A 21,378-nucleotide genomic window follows, 5' to 3' on the forward strand; every position below is an offset into this window, starting at 1 on the left:
CAGAGGTGCTGGATGGACGCAGGCGCTGGTGGGCTTGGGGGGCCACAGGGCTCCCGGGGAGGGAGGCTCAGAGCCTGGGGAGGGTGGGGCCCAAGGCCCTGGACCCCTGGTTCTGGTGGGGAGACGGGACAGAAGCAGATCCTGTGGGGGGCAGATGGTCACCGCGCTGTGTCCTCCCAACAAGGCGAGGGCCGAGGAGGCCCCGAGGGCCCAACTGGACGCCGGTCCCCCGGACGGTCCCCCACCCCTGGCACAGGCTGGCCCCCACGATCCTCGCGCGCCTGTCGCTTTAAGCGCCTGGCTGTCCCTGCAAACTGCTCCTTCCACATTCTCGGGGTGGTGGGGTGGCGGGAGGGTGGGGTGCCGGCACGCCCTCCCGTGAGGCCCATAAGGTGCAGGGCAGGCGGCACCGGGAGGGGAGCTGCCCGCCACCCGCCAGACTCATGGCCCTGCTGCTCCTGGCGCTGCTGGCGCTGCTGGCGCTCTGGGGGCTGCTCTGCGCCAGGGCCGGTACCCCAGGCCCAGCCCCCCGCTGGCCCCCGGGGCCGCGCCCCCTGCCCCTCGTCGGGAACCTCCACTTGCTGCGGGGGGCACAGCAGGACAAGGCGCTGATGCAGGTGGGTCCACGGGGCTCTGGAGGCCGCCGTCCGCGGGCTGGGGCCAGAGCTGCCAGCAGACAGCAGCAGCTGGCCCTACTCCACCGTGTGATCCACAGAGACTCACTGCCCACCCCCAGGCCTCAGTCTGCCCATCTGCAGAATGGGCAGGGGAGTGGTGAGGACAGAGGGGACCGGAGGGGCGTGAGGGACCCCAGAGACCTGGGGGTGGGACAGCGGATGGACTCTGCCTCTCCCCACCAGCTCGGCAAACAGTATGGGCCGGTGTTCACTGTGCATCTTGGGCACCAGAAGACGGTGGTGCTGACCGGCTACGAGGCGGTGAAGGAGGCCCTGGTGGGCACCGGGCAGGAGCTGGCTGGCCGGCCCCCCATTGCCATCTTCCAGCTCATCAATGGAGGCGGGGGTAGGTGTGTGCGGGAAGAGGGTGCCCGCATGCGTGGGGCCCGCAGGGCCTGTCCCTGTCTGCGGCACGGGTGAGTGCTCCTGGGAGGCCCAGGGGGAGCGCCAGGGTGCCCGCCTGGCAGGCCCAGAGCAACGGAGGCAGGGCACACCGACGGGCAGGCCTGGCCAGGCAGCTGGAGGTGGGGGCTGGGGTCTTGGGGGGGCCTGAGGGTCCGCCGGGACCCTGCCCCAGGGCCGCTCACCGTCGGGCATGTGCGGCCCGCAGGCGTCTTCTTCTCCTCAGGCCCACGCTGGCGGGCCGCCCGCCAGCTCACCGTACGTGCCCTCCACGGCCTGGGTGTGGGGAGGGCGCCCGTGGCCAACAAGGTCTTGCAGGAGCTGAGGTGCCTCACGGCGCAGCTGGACAGCTACGAAGGTGAGTGGGGGCCTGGGCGCCTCTGCCCCGTGCGTCCCGCAGCCCTGAAGCCGCTCTCCACCCGCAGGCCGGTCCTTCCCGCTGGCCCTGCTCCGCTGGGCTCCCTCCAACATCACCTTCACGCTCCTCTTCGGCCAGCGGTTCGACTACCGGGATCCTGTGTTCCTGTCCCTGCTGGGCCTCGTTGATGAGGTCATGGTCCTCCTGGGGAAGCCGAGTGTGCAGGTGAGAGGTCGATGTTCTGGCCTTGGGGGGGGTGCAGGGAGCGAGGTGGCAGCAAGGAGAGGCTCCAAGCTTCACCGGCCACGTGACTCCAGGCCAGTGCCCTGCACTCCTGGAAACCAGGGGAGCCGAGGGCAGCGGTCCCCACCTGACCACTGTCAAATCAGTAATAGACGCATTGCTCACCAGTGCGGGGCGGGGCGGGGAGCCCTGGGCGGTTCCTCTCGGAAATGGGGCTTGGTTCCCCCCAGTCCCTGAACCTCCTCCAGGGTCAGGAATCGTGAGGACCGGCTCTGATTTCCAAACCCCACGACTGCGTGCATCTCGTTTTTCCCCAGAACTTAAAAATAAAGGAAGTCGGTTGCGCAGTGGTGTCCGACTCTGTGCGATCTCACAGACTGTAGCCCGCCTGGTCCTCTGTCCGTGGAATTCTCCAGGCAAGAATACTGGAGTGGGTGCCGTTCCCTTGTCCAGGGGATCTTCCTGACCCAGGGATAGAACCCGGGTCGCCTGCATTGCAGGCAGATTCCTCACCAACTGAGCCACTAACTTAAAGCGTTCCTAATTTGTAGGCACCATGACTGGTTTTAACTCTTAACTTGCTCGGGCACGCGTGCCCGGGTGGGGGCGGGGCACGTGTGTCTGGTGGCATGGGGCTCACGTGTACTTTCCAGCCCCATCTCTCCAGGACCTGAGGCCCTGGGCGTGGGGTGGAGGCTGCTGGCTTCGGTCCTGATCCTAGTCACCCCCCGAGGCTGGCGGAGCCTCAGACTCAGGAACATCGGACTTCCTGCCGAAAGTACCCTGGCCAAGTCCCACCAGGGGGCCCCAGCAGGCCCGAGGCTGGAGGGTCAGGGGCTCCAGGGAGACAGAATGTCCCGTGGCCTCCCATACCTGCACCCTGAGCGATGGCCAGGTCCCGGGGGACAGCGTGTGCAGAGGGCAGCTGACAACCGTGCAGGTCAGGCTGTGCTGTGACCCCCGGCTCACGGCGTCCTGAGCTGAAGCTTTAAGTTGGCAATTTCCCTTTTTTCCCCCCCGAATAACTCAGCGAAGTCAGTGACTTCCAAGGCAGCAGCCAGCCCTGCCTCCCTCTCTCCCTCTCTGGGGGGTGTGGAGGGGGGGTCATGGTGACAGCCGCCTGCTGTGACTTGCAAGGACCCCGGGTGTGTTACCTGTCAGTTGGCCCCTCCTCTGCGCACCCAGGTGGAGGCTTTCCTCCGCGCCCAAGGGCTGCCGGTCCCATGGGGAGGGAGAGGGAGGGTGGCACCTCTGCCAGGAGCCTGGGGCGCTGCCGGTCCGCACAGGTGGCCTCACCTCCGGGCGGATGGCCCGCCCTCAGCCCTCACCACGCGGCCCTGCCCGCCCCCAGCTCTTCAACCTCTACCCGCGGCTCGGGGCCCTCCTCCAGCTGCACCGGCCGGTCCTGCGCAAGATCGAGGAGGTGCGGGCCATCCTGAGGGCCCTCCTGGAGGCGAGGCGGCACCGCACACCCCCGCGAGGGCCACAGCAGAGCTACCTGGACGCCCTGATCCAGCAGGGCCAGGTGTGGGCGAGACCCGCCCCCGCCCAAGAGGCCGCGGGAGGGGGGAATCTTGGGGCCCCGCCTCAAGGAGAGGGGCTGGGGATGGAGCCGACCGATCCTGGGCCATGCCCCTCCATCCCCTGGCCGGGCCCCTCTGAACCTCGGTCACCTCACCTGAGAAGCGGGGCGGCTGCGAGGCCGCGTGAGCCCGCGACGTAGGAGGCTCCTGTCTTCGACGACTTTCTCGAGCTGGGGGCTGGCTTCTTGGGGGTTCCATGGAGCCTGCCTCCAGCTGAGCGCGGCCCCGCCCACTTCTGCAGGAGAAAGACCCCGAGGGCCTGTTTACCGAGGCCAACGTGGTGGCCTGTGTCCTGGACATGGTCATGGCCGGCACGGAGACCACCGCCGCCACGCTGCAGTGGGCCGCCCTCCTGATGGGCAAGCACCCGCGCGTGCAGAGTGAGCCGGGGGCGCGTCTCCGCGGGGCCCTGGGCGCAGGGGGGCGGGGCCGGGGTCGCAGCGGGGCGGGGCCCGGGGCGCAGGGCGGGGCCCCGGCATGCTGGCCGTCTGTCTCGCCCGCAGGCCGTGTGCAGGAGGAGCTGGACCGCGTGCTGGGGCCCGCGCGGCTCCCGCGGCCAGAGGACGTGCACGCCCTGCCCTATACTAACGCCGTGCTGCACGAAGTGCAGCGCTTCATCACGCTGCTGCCCCACGCGCCGCGGTGCACGGTCGCCAACACCCAGCTGGGCCCCTACCTGCTCCCCAAGGTGCGAGGGCCAGGCCCCGCCGCCCCAGACCCTGCCTCCTCTGCTCTCGGCCGCGGTAGATGGGGCTGGGACGGGGTCGCAGGGACACAGACGTTGAGCAGGGCTTCCCGTGCTCCCGGTCTGCGGAGAGCAGCCAGCCCCGCCGCTCACCTGGCGCCCCCACAGGGCACACCCGTGCTGGCCCTACTGAACTCCGTGCTCCTGGACGAGACGCAGTGGAAGACGCCCCGCCAGTTCAACCCGGGCCACTTCCTGGACGCCAACGGGCGCTTCGTCAAGCGGCCGGCCTTCCTGCCTTTCTCCGCAGGTACTGCAGCCCCTGCCAGCGGTGGCCTGGTCCCCGGGGCCTCGGAGCTCAGGGCCCCGCCCTCGGGGCTTCCCCACGGCCTCCGGGACCCACCGGCGCCCCGTCTCCCCGCAGGCCGCCGCGTCTGCGTGGGGGAGAGCCTGGCCAGGTCGGAGCTGTTCCTCCTGTTCGCGGGCCTCCTGCAGAGGTACCGCCTGCTGCCCCCGCCTGGCCTCAGCGTCGCCGCCCTGGACACCACGCCTGCCCCTGCCTTCACCGCGCGGCCATCCGCTCAGGTGCTGTGCGCCATGCCCAGGCTGCAGGGGCGCTGACCGCAGAGGCCTGGGCTGTGTGACACACTCCCAGGGCCCTGGGGTTGGGGTCGGGGGGAAGCTGAGTTGCTCTGGCTTGTGGGTGATGGAGACAGGACGGACGGACAGACACGCAGGCCCTCACCAGCCTCTCTGCAGCCACCACGGGCTGTGTGTCCCGGGCCAGGGAGCCTCATCTGGGCACCATGGGGGATGGGGTGCCCCCCCCCCACAGCCCGAGGGCCCCTCCCAGCCTGGCTCTCCTCTCCAGCTCCCAGGCCCCATAGCCCAGGGCAGAGCTGGGTCCCCTCCCGCTCCGCCCCCAGACCCTGGGCATTGCTGCTGCCTCTGTCTACACCAGGTCCCCTGCCAGCCCTCCAGGAACCCCTCAACAGGTGCCACACCCCCACATTCCCACAGGCACCTCGGGCTTCCTGCTGCACCCTCTCCCATATTCCCCTCCCCACTGGCCCTCATCCGGTTCCCCAGCAGGGCCTGCGTCACCAGCCAACACGTGCCAGGCACAGGGGTGTCACCTGCCTGAACTTGGGGTGCAGGGAGATAGCCAGGGCTGCTGGGCCCCATGGCGACGTCCACCCAGAGGCCAACCTCGGACCAGCGTTCCCGGCTTGCTCTGCATTGCACCAGGCCCTGGGCCCACCAGGACCCCTGCAGGCCCTACCCTGTTCTCAGGGCTCCTGGGTGCCCTGTGGGCCATGGGCCAGTCGAGGGAGAGCCGCTGCCCAGAGTGGGTCAGCCAGGCTGGGGTGGGGCAGGTCGTAGGAGTCTGCAGGGAGGCCTCCTCTGAGAGCTCCTGACCTACAATCCCCCAGGACCCTCCCCACGAGCCAGCTCTTGATCTCTCTGTGGAGGCCGCACTCTGAGGGTCAAGGGGCAGGGGGCGGCATGCAGGAGGTCAGCTGAGATCACAGCCTTGCCGGCCCAACACCACCTCTGCGAGCGGGACACAGGCAATCAAGGCATGGTTTCCGCCCTCCTGGAGCTCAGAGCTCGCCGACTGAACCGACAGGACCAAGGGAGGCATGGGGTCCTGGTTCCCGGCTGGGGCCGTAGGGCCTCCCCGTGCTGAGTGTCGGTGACCACACGGGGAGGCTGCCCTCGGGGCGTGAGCTGGTGAGCAGGACAGGGGCGGGGTGAGGAACTGGGTGACAAGGCGCGTTTCCCTCCAGAGGTTCAAATGGAACGACCCAGGACACAGCGGTCAGCACACACATCTTGGGGGGAGAGGCGGGGAGGGAGAAGCTTCCTGAGAATCTGGGCGGGGCTGTGGGCGCCGTGGTGGCAGTGGGCCTGGGGAGGGCAGGGTGGGGGGGCCGCCAAGTCCTTCTCTTCTCTGGATTTGTCTCTTTACTTGGCTGGGTTAGGCTTTCGTTGCCCCACTGACCCCAGGCCAGTGCCCTGTGCTCCTGGAAACCAGGGGAGCCGAGGGCAGCGGTCCCCACCTGCCCGCCGTCAAATCAGTAATAGGCGCACTGCTCACCAGTGCGGGGCGGGGCGGGGAGCCCTGGGCGGTTCCTCTCGGAAATGGGGCTTGGTTCCCCCCAGTCCCTGAACCTCCTCCAGGGTCAGGAATCGTGAGGACCGGCTCTGATTTCCAAACCCCACGACTGCGTGCATCTCGTTTTTCCCCAGAACTTAAAAATAAAGGAAGTCGGTTGCGCAGTGGTGTCCGACTCTGTGCGATCTCACAGACTGTAGCCCGCCTGGTCCTCTGTCCGTGGAATTCTCCAGGCAAGAATACTGGAGTGGGTGCCGTTCCCTTGTCCAGGGGATCTTCCTGACCCAGGGATAGAACCCGGGTCGCCTGCATTGCAGGCAGATTCCTCACCAACTGAGCCACTAACTTAAAGCGTTCCTAATTTGTAGGCACCATGACTGGTTTTAACTCTTAACTTGCTCGGGCACGCGTGCCCGGGTGGGGGCGGGGCACGTGTGTCTGGTGGCATGGGGCTCACGTGTACTTTCCAGCCCCATCTCTCCAGGACCTGAGGCTCTGGGTGTGAGGCGGAGGCTGCTGGCTTTGGTCCTGATCCTAGTCACCCCCCGAGGCTGGCGGAGCCTCAGACTCAGGAACATCGGACTTCCTGCCGAAAGTACCCTGGCCAAGTCCCACCAGGGGGCCCCAGCAGGCCCGAGGCTGGAGGGTCAGGGGCTCCAGGGAGACAGAATGTCCCGTGGCCTCCCATACCTGCACCCTGAGCGATGGCCAGGTCCCGGGGGACAGCGTGTGCAGAGGGCAGCTGACAACCATGCAGGTCAGGCTGTGCTGTGACCCCCGGCTCATGGCATCCTGAGCTGAAGCTTTAAGTTGGCAATTTCCCTTTTTTCCCCCCCGAATAACTCAGCGAAGTCAGTGACTTCCAGGGCGGCTTCACTTACAGCTCGCGGGGCCTCCATCCCGTCAGGAGGAAACTTGTGGTGGTGCACTGACTGCTTCGTCAGTGGCTCCAGCGCTCAAGGGCTTAATTGCTGCGAGGCAGGTGGGATCTTAGTTTCCCTGGCCAGGGACTGCAGCCTCGTCCCCCGCATTGCGGGGTGGATGCTTCACCACTGGCCCACCAGGGCAGTCCTGTGTCCTCTTCCTGTCGATCTGAAACACCTAGGCGTTGGATTCGGGGCTGAGAAAACATGCCTCGCCCTGGGCACAGCGGAGAGATTGGGGGGTGGGTGGGCAGAGGCCCCGGACGTGACTGGGAACCACGGTGACCCCAGGGGTGTCCTTTTGTGGTAGAGTTGGGAACCCCGTTTCTGGGCTGAAGCTCTAGTAGGCATGAATCTTTGTGGGGAACAGGTGGGAGCTCCACCTGTGACCTCCATGCCCCGTGGCCCATCTTGGGGGCTTGGTTCCCAGGGCTCAGAGCACCACAGCTTCGTGTCCTCAGTCACCTCACCCCCGGCCCCAGCAGCATGTCCGCAATCGCTGGACGCCAACCACACCCACGGGCAGAGCACCAGACCCGGTGGACCAACATCCATCCAACTGTCTGAGGTGGCCCGGCCGCTCCCTGAACACGGGCGCTCCACTGGGGACCAAGGACTGGGCAGTGCTAGGTCCCTGCCGGCGCCTGGAAATGCGGGCTGCAGAGCAGATGTCAGCCCCACGGTCAGAAGCTCCACCCGAGGGGCTCCCCCAGACATCACCCCAGGGAGGCCACAGAGCCCACACTCACGACCCTGGGCAGAAAACAAGTCACATGATGAGCCATGGCCCCCAGGGGCCTGTTTTTATTGAAATACAGCCAGGGGTAGGCACGATGGACCCCAGCCCGGCCATCAGCGAAGGCAGGCAGGTGGCCAAGCAGAGGCACAGGAGGGACCATCAGATGGAGGAGGGGGCCACGCCCCCACGCGGATGGGCCGCAGCTGACAGGAAAGGCCAGCTCTGACCTCTAGGATGGTCCTGATAGAAAGATAAGACGTTTCCCGCAAAAAGCACCGTCCGTGGGAGCCTGCGGGCCACCGGGAGACCAGGTCATTTCAGAGTGGCCTCGTCCTACCGTGGAGGAGGTAGTTCATCATCCCCTCTAAAGAGTCCCTGGTCGAGGAATCGAGAGAGAGAGAGGCGGGCCCTCCAGGGCGCGGGGCCCTTGCCCTCGCTGGGGTCCACTGGGCCCAGGTGCCCCCAAGCCACCCGCTAGGAGAGCAGCTGCAGCACCTGCCGGGCGCGCTGGGTCCCCCCGGGAGGCAGGGTGCCAGCGCCCGCCTCGTCCAGCTCCCGCATCAGCGCCTCCGCCTTCTGCACCGTCAGCTCGCGGGCGCGGCCCCTGAGCCCCTCCAGGTAGGCCAGCAGGGCGGGGAAGTGCTCGTCAGGGACCTGGAAGGGGCGGGAATGTCGTCAGGGCCTGCGGGTGGAGCTCGGAGACACTGGGTGTCCAGGCTCCCAGACGGCGGCCCCATTCCCCGCACAGGCTCTCCTTACGCTCCAGGGGCTGGCAGACGTCGGCCCTCTGAAACGCTGCTAACAGTAGGCAGATCATTTTTAGAGAGAGAACTCTCTTGGGACAAAGAGAATCCAGGAAAAAGCTGACAGCGTTCTGGGGTGGAGATGGATGAGGGTGCCGGGTCTCAGGAAGAGGAAGTTTAGGCTGAGACCCAGGAGTCCTGCTCAGCCCCTTCCGACCCCTAGCCGCTGCGTGGCTCTTCTAGAAGCAGGAACAAGGGCGGGGCTGAAACAGGGGCTGGGGTCCACCTGAGAAGCGGCTGGCGCCCCACAGACTTCAGAACTCCTCCACGGAAGTCTCCACCCCGTCCCTTGCACGCAGAGGCGGCCCTCGACGTCCCCACCGGTGGAGCCCCTCATAACCGGGATGACTCTGATGCTCGTCACGGTGGATATGACAGCTCCACAGAAACGGATTACAGCCTGTCCAAATTCGGGGGGGTCTAGGCTGATGCGGAGCTCTCAGTCCACGGCGGGGCTGCGGCGGGGCGGGGAGGTGTCAGGAGACAGAGAGGCTCCGGACAGGGTCACTGAGGGGCAGGGAGCGCGAGACACGCGGCAGCTGCCCCAGCTCAAAGCAGCCCCCAGGCACGCGCCCGTCACTGAAGGAATCAGGGGTCAAGCCACCGTGGACTGGCCACGCCCGGCCCACCATGCCGGGCACACAAGTGCCAGGCAGCTGCCCTCTGTGAGCACGCGGGGCCGGGCGGGTCAGGTCAGAGAAGAGACGAGGGCAGGTCCCGGGCCAGCGCGGTTCTGCAGAGATGGCAGGACCGTTGCCTGGCGGATGCCCCATCGTCGGAGATGCGCACCGCAGAGGAGCCGTGGCAGGGCAGAGGGGACCAGACCTCCAAGCACACAGACCGCGGCCTTCCTGGAGTGGCAGCCGCTTCCCGCGCTGGGAGCCTGGAGCCCCATGGCTCAGTCCGGCTGCTGGGCAAAGCCGGCAGCCTTCTGTCCCCGACCCCCAGGGGTCCCTCCCTCTGAGCCCAGTTTCATCTCTGGAAGACGGAGGGCTCAGCGGGGTTCTCCCACGCGGCCTCCATGAGCTCCATGACTCCTTGTCCTCCTAACACAGACAGGCCACGGGAAGGGGAGGACTTCCCCACCCCTGGAGGGAGGCCGAGCCCAGTGTGGCCCAAGCAGGCGCTGCCAGCCGGTCCTTCCCCTCCATCACGGAGAGGCCTGACCGCACCTCAGCCTCCTGGGTGTGCACCAGCGTCCCCTGGCCCCCGACTGTGTACAGGCCTCCCCACCCCTGGGGGGAGGAGCCACACACACCTGATCGCGGTCATACATATGCAGCAACAGCCAGGTCTGCCTCGTCTTCTGGAACCTCCAGTCCTCGCGCTTCTGGGCCCAGCTGGGGAGCAAGGACAGGGCGGCTCAGGTCCCGAAGGGGAAACGCCGGCGGCCTCTCCCTGATGAGGGCCAGGGCGTCTGCAGAGGATCCTGCCAGGGAGGGCAGCCGGGGTGGGGGTGGGGGCGCGGAATCGCAGAGGTGTCCGCCAGGTTTCTGCTCGCCTGCTGGGGGCCCTCGGCCGGGATATCAGGCCCAGGGGGGCACAAGGCCACTTTCAGCTCTGCGTGGCCACTGTTTTATGATTCTAACGGGAATACACTGAATTTAACAAACTCGGTCCTTCTTCTAGACACACGGATGAGGCAGGGTCACCCGGATTACCAGGGGGGCAGGCACAGCCTTCCTGACCTGAAGGATGGGAAAGGGGAGACAGGGAGCAGCCAGGACCCCTCGACCTCGAGGGCCATGCGGGGGTCCCCGTGGCCTTGGATGCGCTCGCCCCCGGGTGACCAGGACACTGGGCAGACCCTAGGCCGACCCAGAGCCCAGGGGAGGCCCGAACGCTGGGACGGAGGCCCCGAGGCGTATGGAGGTCTGGGGCGCGGTGCTGCCCGCTGCGTGGGAGGGGCGGAGGGCGACTCCCTGGCTGCAGGACCCCGTAACGCGTGCACCCGAGACAGGGCCCCGCTCAGCCTTCCGCACCCACAGGGGCGCGCGGGCCCGGCTGCGGCCTAGAAGCGGCCCAAGGAAGGGCCACCAGACCAGGGACTCAGCGGTCCCTCACCATCCCCTCGCACTCCTCTGCTGGCACGACCGGGGGTGGGGGAAGGCCCGTGTGGGCCACCCAGAGGGGGCCCCGCTGCCCTGGGACCTCTCCGATGGTGGTGATCAGGGAGCCACCTCTCATCGTCCACCTGGGCCAGTGGAGGGCCCTCCCCTGTGCTTCCCTCCCAGGGGGACACAGTCACACAGAGACACGCGACTCTCGGGTGGAGGGCAAGGTCCCCGCGGCGTAGCGCCCTCTGGCGGGGCCCCCGTGAGCCGCCTTCCCAGCAGGTCCGCGGGAAGGCTGCCCGCCCTCCCCGCCCACCAGCCCGCTGGCCGCACCCGCTGTGGGGGCCCAGCCCCTTGCATCCCCCACTCTACAGAGTTCTCCTCCCGGAGGGGTTTGCCTCCTACTACAGCTGATAGGTCTTTAAGAAAAAGAAACACCCACCCCGCCCCCAACCTGTGGTTCCACCCTCATTGCGCCCTGGCCCATTCACCTCCCCTGAAAACCTCACTTCCCTCCGCGTCTCAGGGTCCCTCCTGAGAAGTCAGAGGGTTTGGGGCTCCACCGGCCCTGTCCCCTCACTGCTGGCGTGGACAAGCAGGGTGTCTGCCCAAAGCAATGCCTCCTCCCTGACAGTCAACTCAATGCCCGTGTGGTCAGCGGGGCCCCAGAGGTGGCTCCAGGGTCTGGGGGCATTGAACTGGCTCCAGATGCCCTGTCCTCGGGGAGCATTGGGCACTGGGCTGGGGCCTTGGGAGTGTGGGGCCCCAAAGAAACCCAGAGGCAGCTCGCAGACACACCAGGGCCACGTGAACATCGCCCCAGTGACCCGGGGCCCCCAGTGGGGGAGGACCTGCAGATGAAGGATCTGTGTGATTGCAGTGAGGTCAGAGGTCAGCAGGGAGGAAGTACTGGCTCTTGTGTGCATGTGGGGGGGGCAGTAAGGGCTGAGCCCGACCTCCCAGAGGGGCTGCCGCCCCGTGAGCAGCCCGCACGAGGATGCTCTTTCTTCCCAGACGAGCAGAGGCCAGTTCAGGTGCCACCCATGGGGCAGGGCCCAGGAGTGAGGAGTCTCCTGTGACCACTGGAAGCTGGTCCTCCAGGGATCGAGGGTGGGTCCACCGCCTGCTCCCTGGGACCACCATCTTCAGAGCTGCCCCCAAGTGCCAGTGGGCCCCGAGTCTGTGGCTGCTGCTGCAGGTGGAAGCGCCTGGATGGGACCAGGTGTAAAGGAGGGGCCCGGTCCCAATGGCACCCTCCACCTCGCAGAGAACAGCCCAGGCCCAGGGTCAGGGAAGGCTGCTCCACCAGGTGGCTCCTGCCCCCTGGGCTCCACACGGTCAAGGGTGGTCACTGCAGGGCGAGGACTGGTGGCTGAAGGTGGATTTCCTACAGGCAGCAGGCAAGTCTCAGTGGGGAGCGTGCCCCCGCCCCGCGAGGAATCCCAGCAGGGCCAAGGCTCCCTGCCCCCACTTTGTGCCCGGCTCTGATGGGCTGGGGGGAAGGCAGGCCCCAATCTGTCCAACAGGGCCATGTGAGCCCTGCCCAGGCCCAGGGCGGGGTCCCCAGGCTCTAGCATTTCCCCAAAGGAGGGGAAAAGAAAGGGAAGGAGAGGGGAGGGGAGCGGAGTTGAACGGAATGGCTGCCCTGCAACTGACTCCCAGGGCTCAGCCCTGTCTAGGGATGGGGAGGATTCTGCCCTATACCAAGCCCCAGGGAGCCTGGGCAAAGCAGCTCCTTCTAAGAAGGCGGCTCCAGAATCCCACTGTCTGCACGGCGCCCTTCCTGGCCAACCTCTGGGTTCACTCTGCACACATGCACAGGCCTGTCTGCCCTCCCAGACCGCCCCAAGGGCCCCCAGCAGCCCTGCTCCTGAACTGGCTCCGGGCCACCAACCCCAGTTCCTGGCTGGGTGTCCAGGATCCCACGAAAGAACAGTTCCTGGAGGGAAGCGTGCAGTGTGTGTGACGGTGGGGGTGGTAACGATGCTGAGGGTGGGAACACCGAAGGACAGAGATGGCTGACATGGTGGTGACAGGGGTGGTGATGGGGTGACGGGGTGGTGATGGGGTGATGGCCGATGGTGGCACTGAGACGCCACCTCCACCATGTGCCCCTGAGCCTTTCAAGGAAACCCTGAGACCACCATCTTGTCCGGTGCTCGCTTGACCTCGTTTTCTTGATGAGATGCAGGCCCAGCGCCCCGACCCCACTCACCTGCACAGGTACTCCAGGGCCAGAGCGGCCCCTGAGCGCTTGACTGCTGGGCTTGGAGCCGCAGCGATGCCCGCCTCCCGCAGCCGCCTCCGTGCTTCTTTCTTCCGCTCCTTCTTCAGCTTCCTCTCCAGGACCCTCTGCTCCTCTGGGGACGGGGACGCGGACCCCTAAAAGCGCAGGAACCGCCGTGAGGGCGTCCGGAGGGGGCAGCACAGCATCTGGGACCCCCAAGGCCCCTTTGCCCCGGACCTGGGGGAGCTGCACGTGCCTGCAAGGACCGCCCCCAGGCCTGAGGACAGCAGGAGGGGCGGGGGCGCCAGGGCTGTGATGCAACCCGCCCCACCCCGCACTGCCGGACCTCCCCGGAAGCTGACTCGGCGACTTCAGTGGGGTGCAGGCTCGGAGCCCTGGGCGCTGCCTCCGCACACCCCCATGTTTAGAGCCTGCACCCCAGAAAGTGAGGCGCAGTGGGGCCTCTGGCAGGCAGGGTCCTCCTAGATGCCAACCCCTGACACCCTTTCTGCTCCCACGCCACACCCGCTCCTTCCGGAATCTTCTAAAACAAGAGAGATGCTCTCCCCAGCTGCTCCCGCCTTCTCCTGGAATCAGCTGGGGTTTACCCGCCTGTGTGGAGCTTCAGGGCTGCACCCTGTAACTCCCGGCAGCCCTGACGTGAGACACGCCGCCCACCGGCACAGGAGGCGCCTTCCCTGGGGTGGGGGCAGGTTCCAGAACAGCCGGAGGACAGGACAGCAGGGCCCCGACCTGGCTGCCCCAGGGCGCGTGCGCGCTTTAAGAATCACATCCGTGCCTAAAACACCAACACCAGTCACGGCCAGATTCCTGCTGACGGAATAAAATCAGATTTTTACAACAGCACGTTCTTTGCTGGAGTAACACTGGCTTGTAACACTATGTGAGTTCCTGCTTCTGAGGACCCTAAGTTGCTTCAGTAGTGTCTTGACTCTGCAACCCTATGGCCTGTATACGCGGCCAGGCTCCTCTGTCCATGGGATTCTTGGGCAAGAGCAATGGAGTGGTCTGCCATGCCCTCCTCCAGGAGATCTTCCCGACCCAGGGACTCATGCATTGGCAGGTTGGTTCTTTACCACTAGCGCCGCCTGGGAAGCACTCACCACTGGCCCTCTGGCTTCCATCTGCCCCCTGGGATTGACCCTCCTACCGCCCCACCCTACCCCTGCCTCCCCAGTCTGTAGCCACCACCCTGCCCTCTGCATCCTCCTGCTTGCCTGCTTGTGTCGCAGATCCCACGTGTGTGAAATCACAGAGATTTATTCCAGCACTATGGGCTCCAGGCCCATCTATGCTGTCACAGATCCAAAGTGCAGCAGGCTGGGGTCTAGGAGATACCCCCAGGCTCATGGAGAAGCCCACACTGAAGGACACAGGAAGCCTGGCCCCTCTGAGCCACATAGGGGGCATCACACTGGCCACTGAGCCCCAAGTCCCGGGGAAGGTCCTGGGGACGGGCCAACACTCAGCCCCGAGGGAGGCCAGCAGGTCGGGCAGGTCAGGGAAGGGACAGGAGGAGGTCTCCTAGGACATGGGGGCCCCGGCCACCCATCTGATCTCACGGGGTGCTGGCTGCTGCCCCCAGGCCAGAGGAGACGCCCTCATCAGAGACCTGGCAGGAATGGAGCTGGGTGCCCATCCCCGAGGGCTCGTGGGGAGCCCCGTGGGCCCCATGATGGCCCGAGGTGCCGCTGTCCCTATGGAGGGCGCAGGAAGGAGGCTGGCAGGGGACTTGGCCCCCACTGCAGAGCAGCAGCAGGATGTGAGCCAGCATGGATCTGGGAGGGCGGGACATGGACCCAGGCACTCCTGGGAGGCCGGGGCAGTGGGGGGCCTGAAGGGTCCAACTGCTCCTCCATCAGTACACACGGAAGGCTGGCACGCTGCCCACACTCAGGTGGCCAAGGGTCCTGGTTACAAATAGGCTTCTTCCAGCCATTCTTCCCTTCCCTCCACCTCGGGGAGCAGAGTCTTCAGCCACAAGGAGGCTGGCAGGCCCAGCACAGATCCAGGAGGGCAGAGGGGTCTGCTAGCTGGGTCAGGGTCCCTTCTCTGTGGCCCTCCTGCACCCTGATCCCGTGCCACGCTCAGGGGAGGCTTTCCAGAGTTCCGTGTGCATGTGGAGATAGCCAGTCAGTGTAGCTCCCTGGGGCCTCTCAGGTCCCACCATGTGGGGTGCCTGGACCACCTCAGCCTCCCAGACCACACACAGGGGTTCCCACCGGAGCCTGGACCCTCTGTCGGCTCTCGTCCAGAGGCGCTGATGTTTGGGAAGGGGGTAGGGAGTCTGCCTCTCCACCCTGAGGGTCCCGGGTCTGAAGAGGGGCCAAGCAAGGGTCAGCTGGGAAGGCCTGAGTGGGGGTTGTGCTGTGGGCCCTCACCATGTCATGCTGATGGGTTACACCATGGCTTCGGATTGGCACGGGCCTGGCGGGCTCTTCTTCCTTAGACTCTCAAGAGATCCCAAGCTGCCTGGGCCCGCCTCTGGTCTCAAGCCACCCCCCAGGCCTCACGGTGGGGCTGTGGCCCCACTGGGAGTGGGGGTGAGATCTCTCCAGCAACTCTCAGGAGCTGGGGGGCCCTGGGGTGGGCCGACCCGGTCGGGGGACGGCAGTGCCCATCACCCACATGGGCCCCAGAAGCCTCGTGCTGTAAACAGCACAGCCCAGGGGTCCAGCTCCCCTGCCCCGCCAGCACCCGCAGGTGCCTGGACTCGGCTGGGCCAGCAGGACATGCCCCCCAAGTGGGATTTCGGGGGGAAGGGGGCTGCTCCTGGCTGACCACTGATATAGGGGCAGGGGAGGCTGGGGTGGGGGCCGGCCAGCTGCAAGGCAGCACCCCCACCCACCAGCCCATAACCCACATGCTGTGTCTGGATGAAACCTCTCAACCAACCCCACACAATCAGTAAACTGGAAAGGTGTGTTAAAAGTCCTTGTCAGTAACATATGAGCGTGAACCAGGTCTGAGCTGTAAGGCGAGACCTCGCCCCGGTGTGAAGGCTGGGGTCACAGTCACAGTGACCCTGGTGTGTTTGTGTGTGTGGGCGGCAGAGTCCAGTCCTCTGCTCGGCTGTCTGCCCACAGGCCGGACAGCACCCCAAAGGGCACAACTCTCCAGAACTGCTCAGAGCCCAGAGTGCTCCTCAACCACAGGTCTCTCTCTGTCCAACAATCGCCAAGGCCAGGAGCCCTGCCTCCTCTCGCAGAGCTCAGGGCTGCAGGCCGGGGGCCTCCCCAGGCCATACAGCCCACTCTTCCTTCCGGTCTGAAGCCGGGCATCCCGGGCAGGAAGCCCGGTCCCTGTCTGCAGCTCCCAGGGGACACTGCTCCACTCTGAGAACTGAACTTTCACCAGATGCGTTACTGCAATTATTAAAACTCAAAAGGGTAACTCGCAATGTAGAGGAGGAAATGGTAACCCACTTGTGTCCTTGCCTGGGAAATCCCGGGGACAGAGGAGCCCGGTGGGCCACAGTCCGCGGGGCCTCACCAAGTCAGACACGACTGAGCGACCGAGCGCTACTCGCAGTAGCCAATTACTTTCCTTTTCCGAAAATAAAGAACAAGAAAGAGTGTTTCCTACGGTACTTTAATAAAACTTTGTATTTTGAAATTATAAAACCTGCACGGCAACAAACGCCACGAGCCCTCCACCCAGCCTCCCTACACACTCACAGCAGAAACACGGGAGATACAGATATTTCAGTTACCCCTAAAAATACAAAATGCTGGTACAAACCGTTGGGTTCTTTACGGGCTCATTCCCCCAAAGCATGATGCTGAGTGACCTTTGCTGATTCAGAAAGTGCTGTTTGCCCTTCTTTTATTTGCAGTGCCCTGGTTAAAACAATTCCAAACAACTTTAGGAAGCACAGGACGCAGGGCTGCCGTGGGTCCTGGCCCTGCAGAGGCGCTGGTGCTGGCGGGAAGCAGACGCGGGCTCTGGCCTCGAGGAGCGCACGGCCGGACCAAGTGAGCTCCTGGAGGACAGGGACAGCGGCTGCCCCGGCTGGGCGGCCCTCGGAGCTGGGCCCTCCATCCGGACGCTGCAGGGCCTTCAGAGGAGGGAACCAGACCAGATTACAGCACACGGCCTCCCTGCGTCATCAACCCATCCGGCGCAGGAACATGAGGGGACACAGTGAGACGTCCCTGCCCCCCGCCCCGCAGCCCCCTACCCCGGGGCCGCTCTCATCGACTGGCAACATGTACAGTGGAAGGAAACGCTAAGACCCAGTCAGCCCCGAACCGGCGAGACGGAGCCCGCACTCAGACCCCGCCAGGCCCAGCCCAAGTCTGCAGCTCTGACACCTCACAGGGCCCTGGGCTCTCCCTAGGAAGGGTGTCCCCTTCCCAAGCCCACCCCTGCCCTTCCAGCCTCTTCTGCACAGGGCTCGGACAGTAAGACAAACACATCAGATCCTCTTTACACACACACACAAATCCTGCACAAGACCAGCTCCTCAGTTAGAGGAACAGGGGAGGGTTTCGGGGGTCTCAACATAGCCATGGACTGACGGCCCTCCCAGACAAGCCAGGGCTCTGGGGAGGGTCTTTCACATTAAACTTTTCAAACCCTGCGGCCTTCGCCGAAAGCAGGACCTGCTCTCCACCTGGGTGGGAGACACTGGCCCTTGTCAGAGACCAGCTTCGGAACCAAGGCTCTGAGCCTGGAGGCACACTCAGCGGGCTGGGGGCACCAGGGATCACAGACTTAACTTTCATTCTGCTTCTCTTGTGACCCCAAAATTAAAATGAACGTTTATGTCCACATGCACGAGAAAAGCCAGAAGACACAGGATACACAGACCAGGGTGCCGAAGCCAGGGAGCCGGTGACCAGCCGGACAAGTCCTTTCAAGGCCCCCAGAGCTTCAGCCTGCATGAGCTGGGGGTGGGGCGGCGGTGGGGGGAGGGACCTCCCAAGGCTGTGCTGGGACCACCTTCTGGTTTCCTCTGGCCAGGAGTGGGGTGGTGGTGGTGGTGTCCCAGCCAGAACAGACTGTGAACCCCAACCCGTGTCCAAGGGGAGGCCTGGTATGAACCCCCTGAGACGGAAACCCTGTTTATAAAGATCAGATTCGATTTCCGGAAACAGAAAATCCTAAAATGCTGCAAATGCTACTTCACTCACTCTACCTTTCCAAAGGCCGTCCATCTGCTCCTGCCCGTGAATGGACAAGGGAGCAAAGCCAGGCTAGAGCTTTGGGGGAGGGCTGGGAGGCAGGACCCCCCGCCCCCCACGCTGGGGAGGAGCCGTGGGGGATGGGGGAGCCCTCCGGGACTTGTCACAGGAGAGCCAAGTGCAACGAAAATGCAAACAAGTCCCCCCTCCCCCCACCGGTCAGCCAGTGGGGGCAGTGAGCAGCATGCCCGCTGGCAGGCACATAGGCAGGCAGCACCACCCCGCGAGGCCCAGGGCCTGGACACGGGTCACCTGCTGCACCCAGCACCTGCCCCCCAGGGCGCTGCGTGCAGGCCCACATGGTCCCCGGGGATTCGGCAGAGGTGCCGCAGAGCACACAACACGCAGTGTCGGGAAGACCCCCAGCCCTCCCAGGCAGGGCTGAGGCGAGGCCCCATCGTCAGCTCCAAGTCTGGGGGCAACTCCGCCTCCAGAGGCCACGGGCTCCCCGGTGAGCTGGGCCAGCGAGTCCTCTCACAGGGTTTAGCAGGAGCCGCCTGCGTCCACTGACTCACGGGGGAAACCTGGCTCCTCACCCAGGCTTCAGGGCTTTTTAAGGACAGGAGAGGCTGCCTGCCCCCCTTCCTCCCCCACAGCCCCTCCCAGCTACAGGGGGCAGGCATCCTCATGAACCCCCAAACGTCATCGCTTCCCAGAATCTCGGCCAGGCTTCTAGGCTGATCTCACCCATATCCAGGGAGCACGCCGGCATCAGCCGTCCTCTGCAGGAGCTTTGATGTCCATGCAGTGCATTGCCCCGTGGGCCTTCCTCGGCTTTTAGGAACGAGGGTAATGTACAACCCTCCCTGAAACCTTCACTACTGGGAGGCCCACACAGGCTTGCAGCCCCGCTGCCCTCTGCTCAGTCAACAGCCTAACTAACGTGGGCCATCCCAGCTATCGGAAGCCAAAGGTCACCGGGGCTCCACTGCCAGTGTTCAAAGAAGCCGCTGCGCTCCGCTGGCCACGGCTCCGCCCGCCTCGGCCCTACAGAGTCTGCTGCCCTTTCATCTTTGTAGACGTGAGGCCCGCGAGGGGTTCAGGCTGCATTTTGCGTTTAACCTGGAAACACTGTTCCGGCAGAACAATCAGCACCGGTAGAGCTGGGTGAAACGTCAAGCGTCATTCCCAGCTACTCCCGAAAAATCGGCCAAGTTGTTCCTAGTTTGGCAGCCCTGATCTTGTCGTTTAAAGGAAAACCAGACTCATTTTAAGAAATGCGTACAAGACCTCTTGCCCGCGCAGTCAAGGTGGGCCCGAGCACCAGGTTCCCACTGCGACACTGCTTCCCTCAAAGCAAAGCCCCACGTTTCTGCACAGGATCTTCGATCACGTTTTCGCCCCGCGGCGACCCAGCAGGCTCTGGACAGTCCTCCTCAGCGGCTCCCGAGCCCCGGGCCCTTCGGAGAGAAGCCTGCACGACCAGGGCCGAGTGCGGACCCCTCCACCCGGGCCTCTGGGGGGCCCGGTGGCCCTCCAGGCACCAGAATGAGGACTGTTCGGGGAAAAAGACAAAAGAAAGCACGTTACTACCTCATCACTTCGCTTGTTAAATGTAATTTCCCCCATCACTTCAAAACACTAGGGAACTACTGGCTGGCTTTTTTTCTCACTTTCCAAGAATTCTTGAGTGTAACAATGAATTAAAAAAACGTCACAGAGCCAAGTAACCAGTTACTCATACCCAAGCGATTTCGCAAGCAAAGCGGTAAATGCTCCGGCGGGTTCCGCCCCCAGGCCCTGACATTTAACGCTGCGGGGGCGGGCCTCGCGGGGCCACGGAGGCCTCCGGCTACGGAGGCCCGAGTGCGGGGCCCCACGAGGGGACAGCCCGGGGGGCGCGGTGCAGACGCCGCCTGCCGGCAGAGCGAGAAGACGCGCGGGGTCCCGGAACTCGCGCGGGGGCAGCGGGCCCTAGGCCTCGGCGGCAGGGGTACGGGCCGAGGCGCAGCTCAGGGCCCGGGCCCGCTCCGCGACGAGCGCGCCCAGGCCGGCTGGGCCTCCGCCCCGAGTCCGCGGTCCGCAGGGCGCCGCCCCCGCCCCGCGGGACGAGCCCCCGAACCCCCCACGGCCCCCTCCCGGCCCCGAGCACTGACCTCCGGCTCCCCGGCCGCCAAGTGTAGCCGAGAGCGCGGCGCCTCCTGGCCGCCGCAGCGCCCGCGCACTGCGCATGTCAGGCCGGCCGGGCTCGGCTGGAACCAGATCCAGCCGGCTGGGCGGTGACGCAGGCGCGGCGGGGCGCGAAGGCGGGGCTGCTGGCGCGTGGGCGGTGACGCAAGCGCGGCGGGGCGCGTGGGCGGGGCCGCGGGCGGGCGGGGCCGGTCTACACCGGCTGGCGAGGCCGAGGGCCACAGGCCCGGAGCAACAGTCTAGAGGCCAGCTCCCCTCAGTGCACAGGGGCCCGGCCCCCTGGCGGGGCGCACAGGGGAGCAGGTAGACCACGCGGTGCAGTCACCTCGGACGCACGCGCGCCGACCACAGGCTGGGTCCTGCCCGCGGACTGGAGCGCCACTTCAGCCCCCAACTTCAGGGAGGCCTTCTTGCCTCACCCACTGAACTCACCCTGGAGTCCTCTGATCAATGTCTCGACCCCCACACTGTGAGCTGCCCGGGGGTGGGGATGTGTCTGCCCACCACCGGGACTGACAAAAAGCAGGTGCTCAGTGGAGGCTTGCAGAGTCGATGCATGCAGGAACCCTGCCCCCGAGACAACACCGCAGGCCAGCCTTCCTAGTTGCCCGCGTGCGCTCTGGAGGCGGGGCTGGGTCCAGGGGCTGCTCGGGGACCCCCTGGCCTGAGGACACGCTGGCCCTGGCTGCTGAGGGTGCTGGCAGCCTTTCTTCATTTCCCTCGCTGTGCGCTGGCGGGTGTGGGCTTCCCGCTTTGGGCGTAGGTATCCCAGCTTCCCGGCCTGATAAGGATCTCCAAGGTCCAGAGCCAAGACTGCGTTTTCTGTGCTCTTCCTCTGGGCCGTTTCCTCACCACCCAAGGCGGGTCCACACACAGGCGGGCTCGGTGGTGCCGGTGGGGGCAGGATCACAGAGGGCTGGGCCAGAGCTGGGTCGGGGGAGCAGAACAGAGGACTGGGCTTGCCGCTAGCCCAGCCTTGGTGTTAGGAGGTCTCGCCTCGGTGTTAGGAGGTCTCACCTCTGTGATCCTGTTCAATCCCTGGATGCGTGCATCGGTACTCTCGCTTTACGGAGAAGGAAACTGAGGCTTGGAAATGTAAACCACCAGTTTTCACGATCTCCGATTTCGTGGAATGGACTCCATTTGGGGTCTTCTGCACTTCCTGTGTCAGTCCTCTGACCCGAGAACCCCTGATCTGGTCTCCTCCTCCCATGGGCTTGTCCTGGTG

The 21,378-nt window shown here is 65.4% G+C and overlaps 2 protein-coding genes across 29 annotated transcripts in view; one reads left to right on the forward strand and one right to left on the reverse strand.

Annotated features, from left to right (window-relative positions):
* Positions 1–396: 396 nt before the first annotated feature.
* On the forward strand, positions 397–6,231 carry CYP2W1 (cytochrome P450 family 2 subfamily W member 1). Of its 3 annotated transcripts, XM_086376868.1 has the most exons (9): positions 398–617; positions 861–1,023; positions 1,288–1,437; positions 1,505–1,662; positions 3,032–3,205; positions 3,505–3,643; positions 3,767–3,951; positions 4,117–4,258; positions 4,373–6,231. In XM_086376868.1, exons 1-9 carry the CDS (start codon positions 444–446, stop codon positions 4,567–4,569), a joined length of 1,482 nt encoding a protein of 493 aa, XP_086232994.1. In that variant the 5' UTR covers positions 398–443; the 3' UTR covers positions 4,570–6,231. The 3 variants fall into 3 exon arrangements, with proteins under 3 accessions (XP_086232993.1, XP_086232995.1, XP_086232994.1); XM_086376867.1 differs by having other exon boundaries at positions 397–617; positions 3,505–3,951; XM_086376869.1 differs by lacking the exon at positions 3,032–3,205 and having other exon boundaries at positions 397–617.
* Positions 6,232–7,767: 1,536 nt separating this feature from the next.
* CHLSN (cholesin) overlaps positions 7,768–21,378 on the reverse strand; it is a 70,814-nt gene continuing 57,203 nt past the window's right edge. For 8 of the 26 annotated variants that reach the window (XM_086376897.1, XM_086376894.1, XM_086376899.1 and 5 more), the window contains 4 exons: positions 12,802–12,968; positions 9,791–9,872; positions 8,759–8,932; positions 7,768–8,383 (listed from right to left, as the gene is read on the reverse strand). In XM_086376897.1, coding sequence (XP_086233023.1) covers positions 8,204–8,383; positions 8,759–8,932; positions 9,791–9,872; positions 12,802–12,968 — 603 coding nt within the window. In that variant the 3' untranslated portion in view covers positions 7,768–8,203. Of the gene's footprint in view, positions 8,384–8,758; positions 8,933–9,790; positions 9,873–12,801; positions 12,969–19,245; positions 19,516–20,116; positions 20,196–21,378 lie in introns of those variants that run through there. The other 18 variants (XM_086376896.1, XM_086376905.1, XM_086376904.1 and 15 more) reach the window with 10 other exon arrangements.

This window comes from Bos grunniens, chromosome 25 (genome assembly GCF_055505025.1).
Source record: "Bos grunniens cultivar Pamir isolate PY7600 chromosome 25, Bosgru_T2T1.0, whole genome shotgun sequence".
NCBI lineage: Eukaryota > Metazoa > Chordata > Mammalia > Artiodactyla > Bovidae > Bos > Bos grunniens.

Coding starts and splice junctions, on each gene's coding strand:
- CYP2W1 (XM_086376867.1), top strand. CDS start 444: ATGGCCCTGCTGCTCCTGGCGCTGCTGGCGCTGCTGGCGCTCTGGGGG. Junction 618..860: donor AGGACAAGGCGCTGATGCAG/GTGGGTCCACGG, acceptor TCTCCCCACCAG/CTCGGCAAACAGTATGGGCC. Junction 1,024..1,287: donor GCTCATCAATGGAGGCGGGG/GTAGGTGTGTGC, acceptor TGCGGCCCGCAG/GCGTCTTCTTCTCCTCAGGC.